The sequence below is a fragment of the Cupressus sempervirens genome, chromosome 11 (genome assembly GCF_028749045.1).
Source record: "Cupressus sempervirens isolate cs-2001-9-10 chromosome 11, ASM2874904v1, whole genome shotgun sequence".
Lineage (NCBI taxonomy): Eukaryota > Viridiplantae > Streptophyta > Pinopsida > Cupressales > Cupressaceae > Cupressus > Cupressus sempervirens.
In genome coordinates, this window is record NC_143128.1 from 515,495,880 (window position 1) to 515,517,474 (window position 21,595).

General features: G+C 33.5%; 1 protein-coding gene across 1 annotated transcript; it reads left to right on the forward strand.

The window, feature by feature from the left end:
• Nucleotides 1-19,561: 19,561 nt before the first annotated feature.
• Nucleotides 19,562-20,941, forward strand: LOC149530618 (F-box/FBD/LRR-repeat protein At5g56420-like). Its single transcript, XM_089808219.1, has 2 exons — nt 19,562-20,509; nt 20,636-20,941. The coding sequence occupies exons 1-2, from the start codon at nt 19,562-19,564 to the stop codon at nt 20,939-20,941; spliced, it is 1,254 nt and encodes a 417-aa protein (XP_089664345.1).
• Nucleotides 20,942-21,595: the final 654 nt, after the last annotated feature.

The following is a 21,595-nucleotide window of genomic DNA, read 5'->3' on the forward strand; positions in this document are numbered from 1 at the left end:
ACAAAATAAGCTAAAGATCCTAACACAGAACAAGAAATTCAATCAATTACACTATGTAAAGAAATCAATTAAAAGGAGAAATGAAAACAAGACAATATGATGGATGAAGAAGACAAATGATAGATGGCTATTAGACTTGAAGAAAGACCATTTGAAGTACAAAAGTTTACCAATAATCAGCTAGTAATTGTAAATTAAGAAGCAAATAGACAAGATTTGGAGATTAAATTTATATAAGGCTACAAAATGAGCAATTGAAAAGTGAGTTATGGAATGTAAAGGAACTTGTGGAGAGAATGAATAAACAAAATCAAGAAATCAATCACTTTTAAGAAATGTCCAAGTCACCTAGAATAAAAGACTCCTCTAGACTTGGATACAACAAGTACTCTTCATCTATTGAAGAAGGAAATCATCCAAAAGTGGAGACTAGGAGAATGTAAAATCCAAAGACAAACCTACATGTCATTATTGTGGGAAAATTGGTCACACAACCAAAATTTGTAGAGGAAAAAATAGTATGCAAACTCCTAAATCTAAACCAACTAGTAAATTGTTTTTATCGCAAGAAAGAAAGACATCAAGAACATGAATGTAGATCAAAGAACAATGAATCAACTAGAAAGGGATCTGAATTCCAAGGCCATTGCTAAAATTTTCAAAACTATGGGCATATAGATCATGAGGTTGGATTCAAGAAAAAGTCAAACTGGTCACCTGAAAAACAAATTCATACATCAAGGAAAGGAAATTTCTACAATTGGCTTTACAATACATGGACAATTGTCACTATTGTGAAGAATATGGACACATTCCAAAAAATTGCATCAAAACACATTTAAGAGGAAATTAAAAGAAATGGCTAAATGGAGAGATAACATGTTTCAATTGTCTCAAAATTGGGCATATTAGCATAGACTACAAAACTAGAACACTAGCTCCAACACCATACATCAAGGAAAGAAAATTTCTACAATTGGGTTTACAATACATAGACAATTGCCACTATTGTGAAGAATATGGACACATTCCAAAGAATTGCATCAAAACACATTTAAGAGAAAATTACAAGAAATGGCTAAATGGAGAGATAAAATGTTTCAATTGTCTCAAAATTGGGTATATTAACATAGACTACGAAACTAGAACACTAGTTCCAACACCTAGTAATGAAAGTGACAAACCTAAAGGAAAGAAAACATGGATAGAGATAGTACGAGTTGGAAGTAGTAGAGAAAATGAAATTGTGATCACTCAATCTAATGGATAAAATGATTACTCTAATTCTCGTTGAAGAAAGAAGGTATGTAGGAACTCTATACTCAACATTATATTCTACATCAATTCCAAGCATAAAAGTGATAAAAGTTCATATATGCATAAGCAAAGATTTATTAAGAACTGTTAGAAAAAGAAAATCATAAAGTATAGATCATCAGTGGTATAGTCTATATTGACTGAGATTTTTACTATGGACTGAGTGATCAAGGATGGTAATAGATTGATTGAATGAATTGGTTGTGGCCAAGTGAATAACTTCGAATGAGCTAAAGTGGAGACCGAGCTATCTGTCATACACCAGCCAAGTATGAAGATATTTATTGCAAACCTAAAATGCAAGTTTGAAGGTATTAATTAAATTTGGACCTTAATTTTCATTCACCAAGTGATCAAAGAGCTTACAAGATGATTTAAAGATGACCAAAGCACATTTACTGAATAGAGAAAAGGAATCACAACATTTTATCAGCAAATTTGTGATATGAAATAAGTAGTACTCTTAGTGTTGAGTTTGGATCTTTATTAGTTTGTATATTTTTCTATGTGTAGAACTCTTTTCTAACTATTGGAATAGTTCCTTGGGATATAAATTTACCAACTATGGAGCACATCAATGACCTAATCAATAGATTTGGAGAAAAATTGAAAGCAATAATGGACAACTAATTTGAAGAATTCAAGATAAAGATGAGAAAAAGAATAAGAATTCTAAAGTAGTTGTGGAAAATTACTATGATAAAGTCTATTTTATTGTAGATATATATTTTATATATGAACAAGTAGCTTTACTAAGGGTAGGACGGCTATGACCAATGCCCTATAAAGTAAATTTAGATGAGGTAACTACAATAGTTACAAAACTTTTGGTAGAGGATATAGATGTGAGGGTTGATAAATTTGGCACATAGGAAATTGTACTTGTTGAGTTGACTATTGAATCTAGCACAACCAAAGTAGGGAAGCAAAGAAACCAAACCTATTAGGAGTGGCCTTGTGAGAGGTCTTTAGAAAATTCAATAGAAATGTCACCTTGTTAGAGGATTTAAAAATACTTATTAATCCAACTCCATTAATAAGATTTATATCATTGCTACAATGGTTAGAGAGTAACAATGAGATGACATGATTTTTGATGCAACTTAATTGCTAATTACAAATCTCAATTATGGCTTGTACACTCGATCCTTCTTGATCAAAGGTATCTTTGCATCTCTATAATCATATTCTTCTTATCCTTCTAATATGCTTCCTCTAAGCATCATTAAATCTTCAATTATGTTACACTCATTCAGTCCTATATTTTGGCCTTGTATTTATATCTTACACATTGTCAAGTCATCTTGAATATAACTTAGAATAATTAATATTAATCTCCTCAATTAGATAGGACCAACAAACAATTCAATAGAAATCAATATGCCCTAAACAAGAAAATCATTTGTTAGCCAACCTTACTCAGTATATATTAACTCAAGGCAATTTTTCTTGGTTAAGAAAGTGAGCTTAGTTAACACTAGTTCCATCCAACATTTCCTTCATTAGCCAAGTTAGATCGATTAACACTCAACTTCTCCAAACTTTCCTTTTTCACCTGAGTGAACTCAATAGACACTGTTTTCTAAACTAGGCAAACTCTAGAATACTTGACAGACACAAAAATTGTCTTCAATGCCTGGGTGAGCTTGATTGGAAATGATATGACATTTTGTGTAACACTAAAGACAATACACAATTAATCAATTATTTCCAACACAACCTTAATATGAAAACTTATAGTTTACTATTTTGAGAGCCTAAGAACTATCAAAATAGCATTGCAATGGTAAAATCTATTCATTCTTCCATTGTTGAATCCTTCATCCATTTTTCATCCATTGAATCTTGAGGCCATACTTGAGCATACATCTCCATCCTTTGGATAGATGTACTCATTGATATAAGCTTGGATTGCTCTTCTTTGTTTTGTGTCCGTCTTATTTTATTTTATTCCCTAATCTATATCTTGGTATGTGATTTCTTTGTGAATATTTTTCAATTGCTTAAAGATCTTTACATTAGTTTCCATAGTATGCAAATGTTTGTTTTAAATTTTTGATCTTGGTAGGTTTTGGAGGTTATATTCCTTGGTGTGTGTCCATCTCTTTTCAAGGAGCCATGATTGTTATGATTTTTTGTTTGGGGACCCGTAATTCCCCAATGATCTTTCTTGCTTAGAGATTTGGTCACAAATACTTGGACACATCTAAGGAAAAAAAAAACATGGAAAATGGGTTATACACACACGCGCGCGCGCGCGCACACACATAATTAAGAAGGGAGGAAAATGATTGTTAAGCTGAGAGACTTTCTATAGTGGAATCATTCATCAATGTAAATGTTTGCCACTTTTTAAAAAAAATTGATGTAAAACTAAATATTCAAATTAACATTATTATTAAAAAAAATATTACATATCTTTAAAATTACTAATCTAACTTACAAAAAAAATTTGTTCACTGGAACAATGAAATCGCTTCATTTGACGGTTACATGTGATACCAATGAATGCAGGTAATGGAAATGAAATTGTGCTAAAATGGTGGCATATAATCTTCATATGCAATTCTATAACTAGATCATTGTGCATGATGCATTTAATTATTTGATCTTCTTTTTTTGTAGCGAAAAAATGAGTAAAATTGGGGATAACTATTATGTAGTTTTCTGATTGTCTATGTCCTTATCAATGTTTAATTAGGGTTTTTATTCGCCCATGAAATCAACATCTTAGTCTCAACTAATGAAGAAATCAAATCAAAAAGGAAATGGCCATTAAAGTTCAATGAGGTTGTGTCAAATTTCAAGGAAATGATTCATCTAAGTCTAAATTTCTAAATTATTTCTTTATGCCTTGTTTGATTGGAAATTGTTAGATTTATTCCCATCTATGCCATAATTTTCCTTAATTGAGATGAATAATCTAATCTTAATTTTCATCAAATTACATGCAATTTTAATATATCAATTTGCATGTAATTTAAGGTTTTTATCGAAAGTTTGAATTTTCCTAAACTAACTTGTCAATTTTTCTATTTTGCATGTTTTAGATAGGACATGAAATATTATTTCTGATTTGGAAGGGCTTATTTCTTATTTCTCTCTCTTCATTGTGTGTTTTAAGAAAGAAATCACTAGAATATTAGGTGTATAGTTTTACCTTTTGTTTACCGAGTTGTTCATAGTGGAGCGAATTGATTGTGGCAAGGGTAATTTGAGGTGTTTAGTTTTGGTTTTGTGGTGCAACACCGTTGTTGTTGATCTGAAGTGTTTTTGCTTTTGGTAGTGAATTTGGTTGGATCTCTAGCCTAATTAGGTATGAATATGAGTTCTGCAATCTAGAATGGTGGTTACTTTGAGATTTATGGTTGAAAGAATAATCAATTTTTCTTGCTTTGAAGAAATAGGCACACTATAAATCCAATGTGATAGCTCTAGGTTTTAATTAACAAACTCTGGTTGTTGAATGAAACTCTATTCTATTAATAATGATCAGATAGTTTTGATTATTATAAGTATTCATTTTAGAAATGTCCCACAAACATTGTAACTTGTCAATTTTGATTCAGTTTATGAAGGCATTGATTTCTATTCTACGATTAGTTTTCTCTAGATCTTAATTGGTTGGAAAACACATAACAATTATTTACTTTATAGAGAAATTTAAGATTTATTTCCAAATTAGTAACTTAGATGACCTACTGAGGTCATAGAAGGGGTTATACTTCTACTCCTTGTGATGAATCGCCTACCAGAGGGGCTCAGACCACGTGGCTCATCTAGATCTGAGCCCCTTAGATTCTTTGTTGTTAGCATTAGTGAGAAATTCAAGAAGCCAAGTATTCCCCGCTATATTTTAACTATAGCATTTGGAGTACCTCTATCTCAATTGGATTCACTCATCCCCTCTATTCACATCTCTTGGGCCTCAACATATTGACTCATTTGAATCAAATTATTGCCAACTATAAACTAATTGAATTAGTGGCACCAGCCCAAACTTTGAATAAATAGATTTATTTTCTTGCTCTCTTTCTAAGCTTGTTCTTATTCCATTGTATGATCATGGCTTCATTTGTTCCTATGGTTAAAATTTGGAGTAACTCAACCTCAACATTTTAAATAAACATAAGTACAATTTAATATACATTTTGCACTAATTACATAATTTGAAATGCTGGACTAAATTTTGATAAAATAATTAAATAATAAAGTCAATACTAAAACAAATAATGAAATTACAATAGATTTTAAAATTAGAACAAAATGTTAGATATTATAACAAATTTTGAAATAATGCTGAAATTTATAAATTTGGGAAAATATTAAATTGATGAAGTTAAATATAAAAAATTAAAGTTAAAAAAATGTTCTATAGTGTTATAAAGTTAGCTCTAAAATAAAGTTCAACTTTACAAATAAGATCAAGCTTTATAAATTAATTCAATATATATGCATATAGTCAAATTTCAAAAGGGATGTGTGGGTGTGGGTGTGGGTGTGGATGTGTGTGAGAGAAAGGGGGGTGTGTGTGGATGGTTTGGGAGGGACTACATAATGAGGAGTGGGGTGGAGGGGGAGAGACAGTATAAAGAAGGAAGGGTGGGTAAATTATAGAAAGGGACATGTGAGAGAGAGAGTGACAAGGGGATAAGGGTGAGGCTTGAAGTAAACACTTTGAGAGAGAGTGGGAGATAAAGATACATAAGAAGAAGAGAGCAAGTAGTATGGGATTTGATAGAGGTTGTAGGGGGCGGGGATGAGAGACACAAGATAGAAATATAGAAAGAATTTGAGATAAAGAGATATGAGGAGGGGACATGAGAATGAGATGAGAAAATATGGTGAGAGACATGTGCAAGAGACATTGTGAGAGATAAAGATGCATGAGTGAGAGATATAGGGTAGATATAGAAGGTAAATATGGGGAAGATATTGTGAAAGGATGGAGAGGAGAGACTTAAAGAGATTAAGGAGATAGGGAGGGAGAGACATGATTTAGAGATAAATGGTGATAAAGGAGAGGATCTGGTAAGTAGGGTTGGAAATAGGACAAAGGAAGAAATGTAGGAAGGTATGAGGTAGAAGAAGACACTGTAAATGGGAAGAGAGAATAGGTAGAGAGAAAGACAATAATTAGGCCATTGAATGGACGAAAATGGTGATGGGGGGAAAATTTTGGGAGGGAAAGAGGGGGGTAGAAAGAAAGAGAGGATGAAAATTAGAACAAAATGTTAGAGGTTATATCAAATTTTGTAATAAGGTTGAAATTTATAAATTTAGGAAAATATTAAATTAATGAAGTTGAACATATAAAACTAAAATCAAAGTAATGTTAAATGTCTTATGAGAAAGTGTTATAAAGTTAGCTTTTAAATAAAGCTTAAGTTTACAAATAAAATCAAGGTTTATAAATCATTTCAAAATATATGCATATAGTTTAGTTTCAAAAGAGATATGTGGATGTGGGTGTGGGAGTGGTGGGAAGGAGGAGTGGGGAGGGTCTACATTATAAGGAGGTGGGTGGAGGGGGAGAGAGTGTCTAGAGAAGGATAGGTGGATAAATAATAGAAGGGGACATGTGTGAGAGAGTGTGACAAGGGGATGAGGGTGAGGCATGAAGTAAACACTATGAGAGAGAGTGAGAGATTAAGATAAATGAGACAAAGAGAGGATGTAGTAGGGGACATGATAGAGGCTATGGGGGAGCATGAGAAACACAAGCTAGACATATAGAAATAATTTTAGAGATAAAGAGATATGAGGAGGGGACATAAGTGTGAGATAAGAGAAAATATGGTGAGACATATGCAAGAAAAATTGTGAGAGATAAAGATACATGAGTGAGAGATATGAGGTAGATATAGAGGGTAAATAGGTGGAAGGGATTGTGAGAGTAAGGAGAGGAGAGACTTAAGGAGAGTAAGGAGGCAAGGAGGCAGGGAGATGATTTACAGATAAATGGTAATAAAGGAGAGGATATGGTAACTAGGGGTGGGAATAGGACAAAGGGAGAAATGTAAGAAGGTATGATGTAGAAAGAGAAAATGTTTAAGGGGAGAGAGATTAGGTAGAGAGAGAATAATTAGGGCATAAAATGGATGAAAATGGTGATGGGGGAGGAATCTAGGGGAGAGAGAGAGATAGAGAGATGTGGTCATTAGGGGATGCATGAAAATTAGAACAAAATACTAGATATTATATAAAAGTTTGAAATAAGGTTGAAATTTATAATTTTTGGAATATATTAAATTAATGAAGTTAAACATATAAAGTTAAAATTAAAAGAATGTTCTAAAATAATGCTAAATTTGTTATGAGAAACTTTTATAAAGTTACCTTTAAAAGGAAGTTTAAGTTTACAAATAAAATCAAGCTTTATAAATTAATTCAAAATATATACATATATTTAAGTTTCAAAAGGTATTTGTGGAGGTGGGTATGGGTGTGTGTGTCTATGTGTGTGTGTGCAAGCATGCATGTGTGCGTGTGTACGTGTGTGCATGTGTGTGTGTGCGTGTGTATGTGTGTGTGTACGTGCGTGCATGCATGCACGCGCGCGCGCATGTGTGTGTGTGCGTGCGTGCGTGCATGCACGCATGCGCGCGCGCGCGTGTGTGTGACTAAGAGAGAGAGAAGGGGGGTATAGGGGGAATCGGGATGGTCTACATTATGAGGAGGGAGTGGAATGTGTAGACAAGAAAAGGTAGGTAAATTATAGAAGGTGGCATGTGAGAGAGAGTGTGACAAGGGAATGAGGGTGAGGCATGAAGTAAACACTATGAGAGAGTGTGAGAGATAAAGATACATGGCACAAAGAGAGTATGTAGTAGGCAACACGATAGAGGTTGTAGGGGGCATGAAAGACACAAGGTATATATATAGAGATAACTTGAAAGATAAGGAGATATGAGGAGAGGACATGAGAGTGAGATAAGAGGAAATATGGTGAGAGACATGTGCAAGAGATATTATGAGAGATAAAGATACATATGTGAGAGATATGGGGTAGATATAGAGGGTAAATAGGCAAAGAGATTGTGAGAGGAGGGAGAGGAGACTTAAAGAGATTAAGAAGCCAAAGAGGCAGAGCGATGATGTAGAGATAAATGGTAATGTAGGAAGGTATGAGGTAGAAATAGATAATGTCAAAGGGGAGAGAGATTAGGTAGAGAGAAAGAGAATAAATAGGGCATTACATGGATGGAAATGGTGATGGGGGGAGGAATTTGGGAGGGGAGAGAGAGAGGGAGAGAGAGAGAGAGAGATGCATAGAGGTTGAGAGACATGAGCTAGGGCTATATGGTAATCAAGAGGACTAGATGGTGAGAGGGGGAAAGATATAAGAGAAAGAAGGAATGGGAGATGGAATGGGGGAGAGATGGGGTAAATATAATAATCAAGATATATGATAGATGGACATGGTAATGAATGAAGGAAGAGAGGATAATAGTGATAAGTGGGTGGATGGGGGTGGGGGGTTGTTAAATAGGAGAGGATATGTTGAGAGGAGGCTGGGGAGAGAGGGAAAGACAGTAATTATGGGGGAAGATATATGTATTATATGTTTAGGAAAGATAGATGTGTGAGAGAGAGTAAGAGACGTGATGTAAAGATACACAAGGTATTTAGGAGAAAGAAATCCCTAGAGGGGTAAAAAGATGGAAGAAAAATAGAAGGGGGAGTGGGTAGAGATAGAGGTTAATGTAAATAGAGGATAATTTAGGCCCAAGAGAGAGAGGTGGTGGTGGGGAGATGAGGGTAAGGCATGAGGTAGACATACTGTGAAAGATGAGAGATAAAGAAACATGAGAGAGTATTTGAGACTTTAATTTAATGAATAATACAAAAAACATGTATTATAGAAGTTGAAGCCTTAATAACTCTCTAACTCTTGAATTCCTTAAAGAAGTCCCATTATGACTTTTTCTCTATTGCAAACAATAATCTAGCTTTAAGGATAAAACTTAAGGTAATACTAATGCAAATAAAAGTTTAATTCTAATTAGTTGAATAAAAATTTTAATTGTATTAATTATTATATAAGTGGTGATTTTTTTTCCCAAAAGAAATCTATTTTATTAAGCATATGTTTGAAGTGAACATATATAATCTATAATGTACCATAAAATATAATATGTATAATTATTATTATTTATTCTTGTAAATTACTAAATCATAATAATATTAAATATTTATGAATTTAAAAAAATTATAATAATAAAAAAAGCTTTGATGGTGACTTCTAGCGAATATATGAAAAGTGCATAGTAGAATATCAATTCTTGGGTTAAAATTGGTAAAAACTTCAAATATACGTCAAAAGAAAAGCATAGAGCATCATTGTAGAGAAAATCTAACTTTGAGGTTAAACTATCTAATAAACTCTCTACTCTAGATGATGTAGAAGGTAGTATCAAACATAAATGCTAGTTTTCTCATTAGCAAAAGGATGTAAATCAAAAAACAAGGTCTATCAAATTGGTACAGGAAGATTCTTCACACCATGTTGTAGAATTTCCATTCCAACATCACCCAAAGGCATTCTTCGCCTTAGAGAGTCTAGGGGAGAAAATTAGAGTTTTCCATTCACAATGTAAGCTCAACCCAATTTTGGGAAGTCAGTTGTCCATCTAAAAATATTGGCTAGGGAAAATCATCAACATTGGTCTCCCCTCCAAAAAATGAAATTGATTACCATAATGACTTCGATCAACATGAATCATATGTCCCTTTCCATCATCATCCTGAGTGTTCATTTCCAAGCACTTCCGAAAACCCTAAGGACTCACTTAATTCACAAAATGCTCCCAAAGATGTGGTGCCTTCAATCTCCCTTCTTCACGATGAAATTAAAGATGCTTGGAATCAATGCAAAAAATATGGTATTTATGCAATTTGGTGTCGATCTAAGGAAGATTTGATATTCCTTTCCAACTAGTTAGACAGAAATTCCATATCTTAGGTAAATATATCCTATTACTTAGATAATGTTCTTTATTTACAATGTAGCAATGAAAATGTCAAAAACCAATTTATTAATGTATCAAATTGTTTCTTTAATGGCCATACTATTAAATTTATTAATTGGCTTCCTAATCTCAATTTAGATAGTCTAGATTTCTTGTGTCCAATTTGGTTTAATATTTAGTCTATGCCTTTATAGCTAAATCACATAGAGATTCTTAAATCTCTAGTTTGGTCTAGGAGAGCTACTAGGCATAGGCACTTCATATCAGTTTGATAATAATGTTAAATTTCTCATAAAGACAAAATAAAATCAACCAATTCAAGGGTTAAGGAAAGTTGTAACCAAAAGAGCCTCATATGATTGTTATATTCATCATTTTGAAGGAGAGATTTTAGGAATTATTAAGGTTGAGAAGGACAAAGAAATAAACTTCAAAACCATTCTACTCACCTCTAATTTGCAAGATTTATTTCCAAATTTCTATGAACAAAGGATGAAATTGAGGGTTCATGAATGTATTTTGGAACCCTCTAATATGGATATGATCATTGCAAGACTCAAATAGATCTCCAAAGTGGAAGAAAGACTATAATTAAAGGCAATTTAGAACTGAGGAAGAGACTAAAATCTGGAATCATGGTTGAATCGAACATGAAGTCAAATTCCTCAACTGGCAAGGACGGTGTAGCTAAAAATAAAAATAAATATAAACAAGACTCTACCAAGATGTTCACAAAATAGGGATCACCTCATAATAAGGATAATGCGGCTAAAAAGGAAAAGATACATAAACAAACATCTGCCAAGATCATTAGAGAAAAACGCATTCTATTAGATGACAACAATGAAATAGTGACAAGTGTGGAGATGACAATGAAGGTCTAGGAACAATTAGACAAGATTGCAAGGGTTCAATATAGACAAAAATTGGTGAATGATTTGGATATCATAGCCTCCAAATACATAAAAATTGTCTCTACAAACAATGTAGATATAGCCAGTCTATTGTACATCAGTCAGCAAAACAAGGATTCAAAAGTTTCTCAAGATATCAATATTATATATATAGAAAATCATATGTTATTTGGAGCTAAAATAGACTTAAAGGGGTCTGATATACCATCAAAGGATTCACCCATAGTGAATCAATCTTAGATGTTGGAACACCTAGAATCTACACCAAGTAAAAAAGGTTCCACTAAGTCTTCCAAATTTTGGCAAACCCCATCAAATAATAGAAGTTCTCCATTTACTCTAGTAGTGTATACTAATAAGGTTGAGTATTATGAGGCAGGAAGCTCCTTATCAAGAGAGGTGCATGTTTTTCTAAACAAAGAAGGTAAGATGGAGGAGGAATTAAATGAACTAAATAAAAAGGATGAAGATCTTGATCAACTAATAGATGAACTAGTTCAAGTAATCTATTTTGAAGATATTGATAATAGTACAAAGCCAGAGAAGGCATCATTGAAATAGAGAATCATCAAATTAGGTGGTGCTAATTATTCCTACAAAGATATAATAAGAGATTTGATGTGTATAGAGGCAGAGGATAATGCTAAGAAACAAAGTTAGACTAGAGGCTTGAGACCTAAGGGTACGAAAAATGGGAATAGCCTAGAAACTATGATAAGTAAGGAGACTGAAGTGGATTCTCAGCCTTGCATAATTAACCAAATTATTAAGGAATTAGAAAATGATGATAGAAAGGGAATAGATGATAAGAAGAAGATCAACAATTTGAATTCAAAAAAATTATTAGAGAACCTTGGAATCTAGAAGAATCAGGTAGGTCTGAGCTCTCCCAACTATGGCAGAACAAAGGGTAAAAGAGGCAGAAGATCACTTAAGGATCTAAGGGAGGTAGAAGGACTTTGCAGAGAACAATAGAAAATTTATCAACTACTTAACATAGGGAAGGGGAAGAGCCTTCCCAAGGAGGCATGAAGTGCCTACGTGGAATGCTAGGGGACTAAACACCCCTAGCAAGAAAAGGTTAGTAAAGGAATTTCATAAAACCTTTGATTCAGAAATTATAATTGTTCAAGAAACTAAATTAAGTAAAAATGTGTGCACAAAATTAGTTAAAATGTTAGGTATTTGGAATTCTATTTTTCAAGAATTTCTTAGTACATCTTGGGATCTAGGAGTTCTTTGGAATCCTAGGAATGTTTCATTAAGTTGTTTGTATTGTAGCTCCAATTTGATTTTTACCAACATCAAAAGTCTCATGTCTAATTTGCAGTTTATTCTTATTAATGTATATGTCCCTATTAGCAATATTGATTAAAAAAAAAAAAAATTGGGATGAAATTGTTCATTTTATTTCTAACTTCAAGGAACACGCCTTTTTGTTAGGGGGGGATTTCAATACTATTGTAGATCTCAATGAAAAAATAGGTGGTATTCACCACCTTTCACAATCATCCCTGATTTTTAAAGATTGGATTGAAAATCATGATATTATTGATGTTCCCATTAATAATGGAACTTTTACTTGGAATAATAGAAGGAAAGATTCTACATATATCACCAAAAAATTGGATAGGTTTTCATCATAGGCAATTTGGATGAAAATAAAATTAACTTTCAATCTTCTATTTTGCCTATCGTTGGGTTAGACCATTTCCTAGTGCATCTAGAGCTTTCAAAACTATCTAAGCCCATTAGGAACCCCTTTAAATGTGAAAAAATGTGGTTCTTAGACCCCAAATTTATTGAAAATATTAAAACATGGTGGGTGCAAGATTCTGTTGAAGGTTCTAATATCTTCAAAGAAAAATTGGATATAGAAAACCAATTAAGAAATCTTAATCTAGAAATTATAAAGAATGGAATGAATAGAGAAATTTATTTGCTAGAAAAACATCTTTTCGCTAAACAAGAATCTATTCTTTCCAAGGAGGAAATCTTTTTGCATTAGAAATCAAGGGAAAATTGGATGGATGAAGGGGATCAAAACACTAAATTGTTTCATAATTCCACTTTATTTAATATATCTAAAAATAAGATTACTAGCATTAAAAACCATCTGGGTTCTCGTCTTGAGAAACCAAGTGAAATTGCTAAAACTTTTGTAACTCATTTTAAACAAATCCTAAACAACTTTGAAGGGTCAAATAAAGTAGCACAAGATTAGCTCCTTAAATTTATACCAAAATTAATTTTAGATGAGGATAATAAGTTTTTAAATAAACCTATAACCTTGGAAGAGGTAAAGTTGGTTGTTTTCAATATAAATCTTGACAAATCTTTGGACCTGATGGTTTTTAGGCTTTCTTCTTTAAGAAGTGTTGGGACATAATTGGGATCGATTTATGGTAGGCCATTAAAGCTTCAAGAAATAGAGGAGCTTTGTTATCTGAAATTAACTTTACCTTCCTTTGATTCCCAAAAAAAATGACCCAAAATGTGCTAGGGATTTCAGGCCTATCACCTTATGCAACACGATTTATAATTTTTTTTCCAAAATCATGGCAAATAGGCTAAACGGATTTTTACCAAATCTGATCTTTGAGGAACAAACTAGATTTGTTCCAAGTAGATCTATTCTTGATAGCATTATCACCATTCAAGAAATGATTCATTCAGCTGACAAGAGTAAAGATCCGTGCATGTTTATAAAATTAGACATCCAAAAAGCATATGATATGGTCTATTGGATATTTTTATGTAAGGTTCCCAAAGCTTTTGGATTCTCACATCAATGGATTAACCTTATTTTAAAATTTATTTCTACTCCTAGGATAGCTATTTTGATCAATGGAACACTTGAAGGTTTCTTTGAAATCTCAAGGGGTATTTGACAGGGTGATGCTTTATCACCTTCGCTCTTCATCTTTATGGCCAAAGCCTTTGGGAGAGCATTGTCAAATGCTTATCAGAATCGAGCTATTTTAGGTATTACTATTACTAGGAATTTACCTAATATCATGCATCAACAATATATGGATGATATGATTCTCCCTAGAAAAAGTAATATATTTGAAGCCTCGGGCTTTAAATCAATCATAAAATTGTATATGAGGGCTTTCGAGTAAAAAGTAAATGAGGCCAAATATGAGATTTTCTTTATGAATACGAAAAAAGAAATAGAAGACAAGATTTGCAAGTTCATGGGGTATAAAAGAGGTTAGTTCCCATGCAAATACCTGGGGATTGCATTGGAGAATGGGTCCAAATCTTGTAAGGTGTGGCACAACACTATGGAAAAATTGCACACTACTATTGGAAGTTGGAAAGATAAATGGCTTTCCAAAGCAAGAAAGGTTACTAAAATGAACTCTGTTTTATCAGCCATTCTTATATATGGTCTTTCCTCCCTTCCTCTCTCTAAGGGTAAATGTCTCAAATTCGAAGCTAAACTTAGGAATTTTCTATGGAAGGATTATGAAGAGGATAAAAATTTAGCACTCATCAAATGGGAAAATATTTGCAAACCTAAGGAATTAGGAGGTCTTGGTATCAAAAATCTTGAATGGAAAAATGAAGCCTTAGGAGAAAAATTGATATGGCATCTGTACAATGAAAGAGATAAAAAATGGGCTAAAATTTTGTATCACAATTATCTTAATGCTAAGGATCCTATTTCTATCTTCGGAATGAGAATCCTCCTAGGGGTTTTAAAAGTTGAAATTTTATGTTGAAATGTCATGATCTCATTGACAAGTTTCTCACTTGGGAGATTGGTTTAGGAGATGAGGCCTTATTCTGGGAAGATTCTTGGGATGGCCATCTTCCTATAGTATAGAAAAAAGTTAGTGACTATAGAACCAAAATTGTGCTAAATGGGATTGGTAACTGGGTATGGAAATTGGTGGAAGGATTGAGTGCAGATCTGGAAGAATTTGAAGCTTTTAATAAGATACTGGCTGATAGGCCTATAAAGCAATCAAAGATGAAAGATGAACTTATCTAGCCAGCAACTAATGATGGAAAGTACAAAGTTAAAGATGGATACAAAGCTTTATTAAAATCCCAAAGTTGGGACAAGGTTGATATCCCACTCAAGCTTTTCTAGGATATGGCATGCCTTCTTAAGGCAGGCTTCTTCCTATGGTTAGCATTCTAAAATAGGATTCCAACAGCTGATAGTTTTGGTAAATTTGGGATTCAAGGTCCCTCCAGATGCATCCTATGCAAACAAAACTCTAAAGAAATGGATCACTTATTATATAGCTGTCCTTTCTAACAAAAATGTTGGGAGTGGCTTAGGTCTAAATTAGAATGGAATTCACCATTTCCTCAATCATTTAAGGACCCCCTTAGAGGTTGGCCTTCTAATCTAGGTAAGGGTGTTTATAGTAAGATTTGGAATATTTGTCCATCAATTGTCTCTTGGGAAATCTACAAGGAGAGAAATAGGCACATCTTCAATGATTTGGAATTTAAGATTGAGGAGTTGATCCTTAAAATTGAGACTAGCATTGTGGAGGTTACTAATTTGCATCTCAAAAAGTGCTCAAAAGAAGAAGGTTCCTTCTCTAACTAGGATGGTATTATGAAAAAACAATTGGGCTAATTTAATTAACCACCCCCTTGTATATTTTTGAAAAAGTAAAGTAGATAGAGCCAATTGCATTTGATCCGCACCTCCAAAGGGTTGGTTCAAACTCAATTTCGATGGGGCCACCTAAGGTAATCCTAGCATAGTAGGTATAGGCTACATTATCAATAGCAACTCATTTCAATGGATAGAAAAAGAGGCTATGGCCATCAAGCCTACTTCTAACAATTTAGCTAAATTAGAAGCCTTGAAAATGGGGTTGCTACTATGCTTTGAGATTAGGGTCTCAAAAGTTGTAATTGAGGGTGATTCTTAGATCATTTTGAATGCAATTAGGAAGCACTCCACTCCCAACTGGACTCTCAATTCTAGACTTGATGAAGTCCTAACTCTTCTTGATGGTCTTGAGGTAATCTAATTCAACATATTTATTGTGAAGGTAATTATAAAGTGGATTATCTTGCAAATAAAGGTGTGGATGATGATTACATACATCTAGTTAGAGATTTGGTTATATCCAATGTTTAGCTGCACTAGGGGTGGTTTTTCTTTTCCTTGATATTGTGTCCCTTTATTTATAATTTTGATTATAGAGTGTTATTATTTTTCTTGGCTAAGCATGGAGCATAATGTTTGCTATGTAGGTATTTTTTTATTTTCCTTCTAGGTATGTCTTTGTTCCCCTTTAATTGTCTAAAAGTTTGAGTCTATCTTTAACAATATGTTTCAACTCATTCATGTCATGAGGAGGGTCTAGGTTGTCCATCCTTCTTTCTATTGTTATTCACGTGTTTGCGTTGGATGTTGATATCATTATTTAGGGTCTATCTATCCTCATTTAGACCATTCTAGAGCTTAGTCTTTTTCTAGAGGTGTCCTAATTAGTATTTTAGTTTTTTGTCATTATTTGCGGAGATGGAAACCAATGTTCTAGTGTTTCACTCCAAAGAAGATTGGATAATGGCCTTTTGGGGAAGTGTTACTCCAGAGTGATGGAATAAAATTTTGAATCCCTTAGATGACATGTTGAGAATTGTAGTGGCTAGGGTGATTGGAGAAGGAATCATCAACTACAAGTATACCTGGTGGATGAATAGTAGCATCATAGGATTGTTTATTGGTTGCCTAGCTAGAGCTAAGATCGATCATGACAAAATCATTTAGCTTTATTGTGACCTATTCCAATCTATATGGAGAAAGGGTTTGGAGCATGCGGTCAGGAGCATAGATAGAAAATTTCATATCTCACTTCCTGAGACATCCATGGCACATCCCTCAGGCTCACTTGATTTTGACATGGCCTATTTTCATCCTTCCCTTATTATTCGAGAAAGTCTCACATTCTACACTCAATGGCCAAAAATGGAGGCGACCATTAGGTTTATCTTGTACTGGAGGGGCATTGTGATAGAAACCAACAAAGATTAGCTCACAGATTACCTCAAAGTCTACAATTCATACATTCATCTAGGGGTTTCATTTGAAAATCTAGAGGCCCTGATATTTTGCACTCCCAATGCCAACAAGACCAACAAGTTCAAGGCAAATTTTAAACTGCCCCCCCCCCCCCCAACTTTCAAGTTGAAAACCCTAATGATATATTAGAGGTGATCATGGTTTTCCCTAGGGAGGGTTTTATGTGAATGCTTTAGTCTTGTGGTAAGCTTTTGGTCATTCTTTTGCTCTCTCTATGGCTTTGGTTGTAAATATCAACCCTAGCTCTATGTTTCCCTTTTTGTCATTAGTTCTCTATTTCATTTGCCAAGTCTTCATATGTATATAGTATTGTAATGATCTCATATGTAATGGAAACTTGATATTAATATATAATGGATTAAGTATTATCGTGTTGATGGTATGGATTTGCTTGCATTCGATATAATGGTTTCCATGGTCTATGTTCAGCTTATGTGGTTGATTCATTATGCAAAAATTGACTTGTTGTTTAGTTTAATAACAAAGTTAGCTTAATCTCTACGTTACTATATCTTTAGTTCTAGATTTATCTCTTTGTTAAATTCATATGATTGTCAATCGGTCTATGCAGATTTGGTGGTAATCTTCACGAATTTATCTTTGGCTTTTCAAGAATTCTGCATGTATGTGATTCAATTAGCACTAGACTTATAGCTAATGACATTTTCAAGATGATGAAGTGGCTCTCATCATTTTGATTAGGTTGACTCTCTGTTATTCATTTTGATTAGATTAGATGCATTCTTGAAATTGTCTCTATTGTTCATTTCTTTATTTGATTTAGGAGATATAATACTTCCATTCACTTTTGAAAGCATGGACACTCAAATTCCTCATGTTATATTACAGAGGCTATACTTCTTGTAAAGGTAGAGATTTATTTTTTAAAAGAGTTGATTATGCTCTTCACATACAATCTAGCTATTGTCTTATTCTAGTAATAAAAAACCCCTATCATTTCATCATAGTAAAAGGAGATTGGGAAGTTTGGTATGGGAGAATCCTTGATATTGTCCATTAATGCTCATGAAGGATAGTTAGTTTGAATTTAGTTCTAACAGTGTTAGTTTCTGGTTTTATGCTAATTTCATTTATGCACCTTGTATGTTTATTTGCTACTTGAATTTGTGTATACTTTTTTGAGGTTCTAATGTTAATTAGTTTGGTGATCTTAAGATTTTGTCAAATATGATTTTTGTAATATGGTGTTTTTGATTTGATTAGGGGTGAGTACTTTGGTTTACTTTCGAATTACTTAGGAATAGTATTTATAATTTTATATTGATTAAGAGTGCTCTCTAAGGCTTGCAAATCATTACTTTGTGAAAGCCAATATGTGAAATATTCACCAATTTTGAGGAATTATTTTAGAGATAGGTTTGATCGTTGAGGAATATTTTTTGTGAAAGAGTAATGCTAGTTTTCAAATCAGATAGAGTGCAACTGATTTTATGAATGACAAATATGATGTAAATGTACATAAGGGTTTTATTCCCTCATATTATGTAAATTTTTAATATTCTTACTAGGGTATGCCCCTTTCAATCTGTAATAATATAGGACATCTGTCCTGGGACTGGAGGTTTTCTTTTTCGTTCTTTCCTACCAGTGCTTGTTTGAACAGAGTATTGCTATTGTATTTCTTTTTTTAGTCAAGGCCTTGGCTATTCATTGAAGAAAAAAGAATACATATATACATATATATATATATGTATATACATATATATATATATTATATATATATATACATATGTACATATGTACATATGTATATATATATATATATATATATATAACAAATTATAATTTTTTTTTTAAAAAGTCTTTCATAGTGCTACTATCTTTTATATATATAATAAGTGAGAGATATCTTCTCGAAAGCACCTATTTTCATAATCTGACTCGTGCAATAAGCGCCTTCCTTCTAGAAGGATATCTCTTAGCTTATTTTATATATATAATATATATAAGGTAGTTTTATATATATATAACAAATTATGATTTTAAAAAAAAATGTCTTTCATAGTGCTACTATCTTTTATATATATAATAAGTGAGAGATATCTTTTCGAAGCACGTATTTTCAAAGCACGTATTTTCATAATCTGACTCGTGCAATAAGTGCCTCTCTTCTAGAAAGATATCTTTTAGCTTATTTTATATATATAATATATATAAGGTAGTTATAAGTAGGGTTCTTTACCGAGAGAACAGCAAAGCAAAAATCACAAACTAGCACTGCAAAAGACCATTAACATTTGTTCGTCTCCAGTGAGCGCGCGGAGGATAGTATGGCAGTAACAAGGTCAAGAGCAAGAGCATTTGCAAAAGACAGGCTTTCTGCGTTACCAGATGATGTTATTTTAAATTACATCTTTCCAAGGATTTCGTACAGAGATGTGGTACGCTCTTCTTCTCTTTCACAGAGGTGGCGATTCTTGTGGAGGAAAACAAGCATCCTTCAATTTTGTCCCAAGGATTTCGAGAGGCAAAACGATGATCGCATACATGCCATAATCAACGATGCCCTGCTCCGCCTCGATGGTCGTCTCCGCAGTTTGAAGATTGATGTGGGCTTGCGTGATCCCAGGCTTGCCGATCTGAACAACTGGATTCATCTTGCTGCTCAAAAAGAGGTCCGCCGAATTGTTGTCCAGATAGGTTACAGAGATCCGAATACGAAGCTTCGCGACTCCATTCACTATCTCACTACCCTATTTGTGGCGGAGATTGGCGACTCTATTTGGAGGTGTACAAACCTCACTACCCTAAAAGTGGCATTCGTCAAATTCCCCAAGGTTCCCAACAATGTTGGGGTTTTTCGAAGTCTAAAATCATTTCATTGTCTAAGTGTTATGACTTTGGATGATGCGAAGCTTCAAGGTTTCATCAACCTCTGCCCACATCTTCGAAATCTGTCTATTTACTGTTGTTTTGGAGTGAAAAGGTTGTATATACGGTCTTCGAAACTCATGTACCTCAGACTGGGATGCATGGATCCTAATTTCTCAATGCAGATTGCTTGCCCTAAGTTGACAGAAATCAACCTCACGGATCGGAAGCCCTTCTTTGCGCTTAGATCACTACACCGAGTTTCAATACGGGGCTCCGTTAAGATAATTAGGCTTCAAAATTACAATGCAAGCGATGCCATGAACCCTGCAGGAATCCCTAGTATTACACTTCTTAATACGTTTGTGGCGCTTCAACAGTTGGTGATACATGGCATTTGTTTCCAGGTTAGTCTTCTACACATCTGTGTATGTATGATTGTTCCGTTCACATTTGTGTATGTATATGTTTGTTTTTCTTTCAATTTTTTTTATATATTTGGTGTCACTGAACCCATATTATATTTCGTGTAGGAGATGATATCAGATGATATTTCAGTGGCAGAGGTGAAATTGCCGAATCTGAAAATGGTGCGCGCCCATATTGGGGCAGAAATGGGTATACATGCATTGAATTTTCTGGCTTTCCTTCTCAGAAATGCTCCATCGAGTGTAGTAAGTATTTTTTTTCATGGGGCCTGCCGTCAAATCATGAGAAAAAGGTTGTCAGAAATGAAAAAAGAGTTTTCAAAATCAAGGTTGATAACGGCGCCAAGAAATGAGTCAACGGAGTGGAAACGAGGTGCTTGCCAATTCTGTGATCAAATCACCGAGTATTAATAGCGGGTAAGCAGGATTCAGATAACCGATAATTAATTTTCACAATACATTATTCGTTCAAAACACTGCTTTCTTTTACTAAATTCCATAAAGATAACCCTTTTTCTTGCTTCAATATTTTCCAACACATTCTGTGCTTTATTAATAGGCATTTCATAGGTTTATAAACAGCTTGTGAAGAGAAAAGCATTTTGTTTTAATTCTGTAATTATGTACTAAGCTCTCTATTCTCAATTGTGGAAAGTTTACATTTTGACTAATTTTCTTTTTAAGTATGGCTAGCGGCCTTCTTTTTTCTTTTCTTTTTCATTTGTATAGAAAAAGAAGGCCTATATTATTCTAATTAAGCATATGTCCTCTAATTTTAAAGATTGTTTTTTGAAAATCAAAAAGTGACATAGCACTTATATATTATATTTATTAATAAACTAGTTCAGTTCAAGGGCTCATTAGAGAAAGAACTAGCAAGACAACTCTAAATCCTTGCCCAAGTACAAAAGTGCTACTGATAGGTCGTACCAAGCATACCTACAACAAAACACAATTAATCTACATTGAGCAAGGTCCAAGTATACTCTACAATGAGTAGGACCCAATTATGCCAATGAACCTCTCCTTCTGAAGCATATACCTAAAATCAAGATAACATTGAAC

What these genes read in the sequence shown, in the direction of transcription:
- LOC149530618 (XM_089808219.1), top strand. Translation starts at nt 19,562, where the DNA reads ATGGCAGTAACAAGGTCAAGAGCAAGAGCATTTGCAAAAGACAGGCTT. An exon ending in TACATGGCATTTGTTTCCAG is followed by an intron (nt 20,510 to 20,635) that starts GTTAGTCTTCTA and finishes TATTTCGTGTAG; the next exon opens with GAGATGATATCAGATGATAT.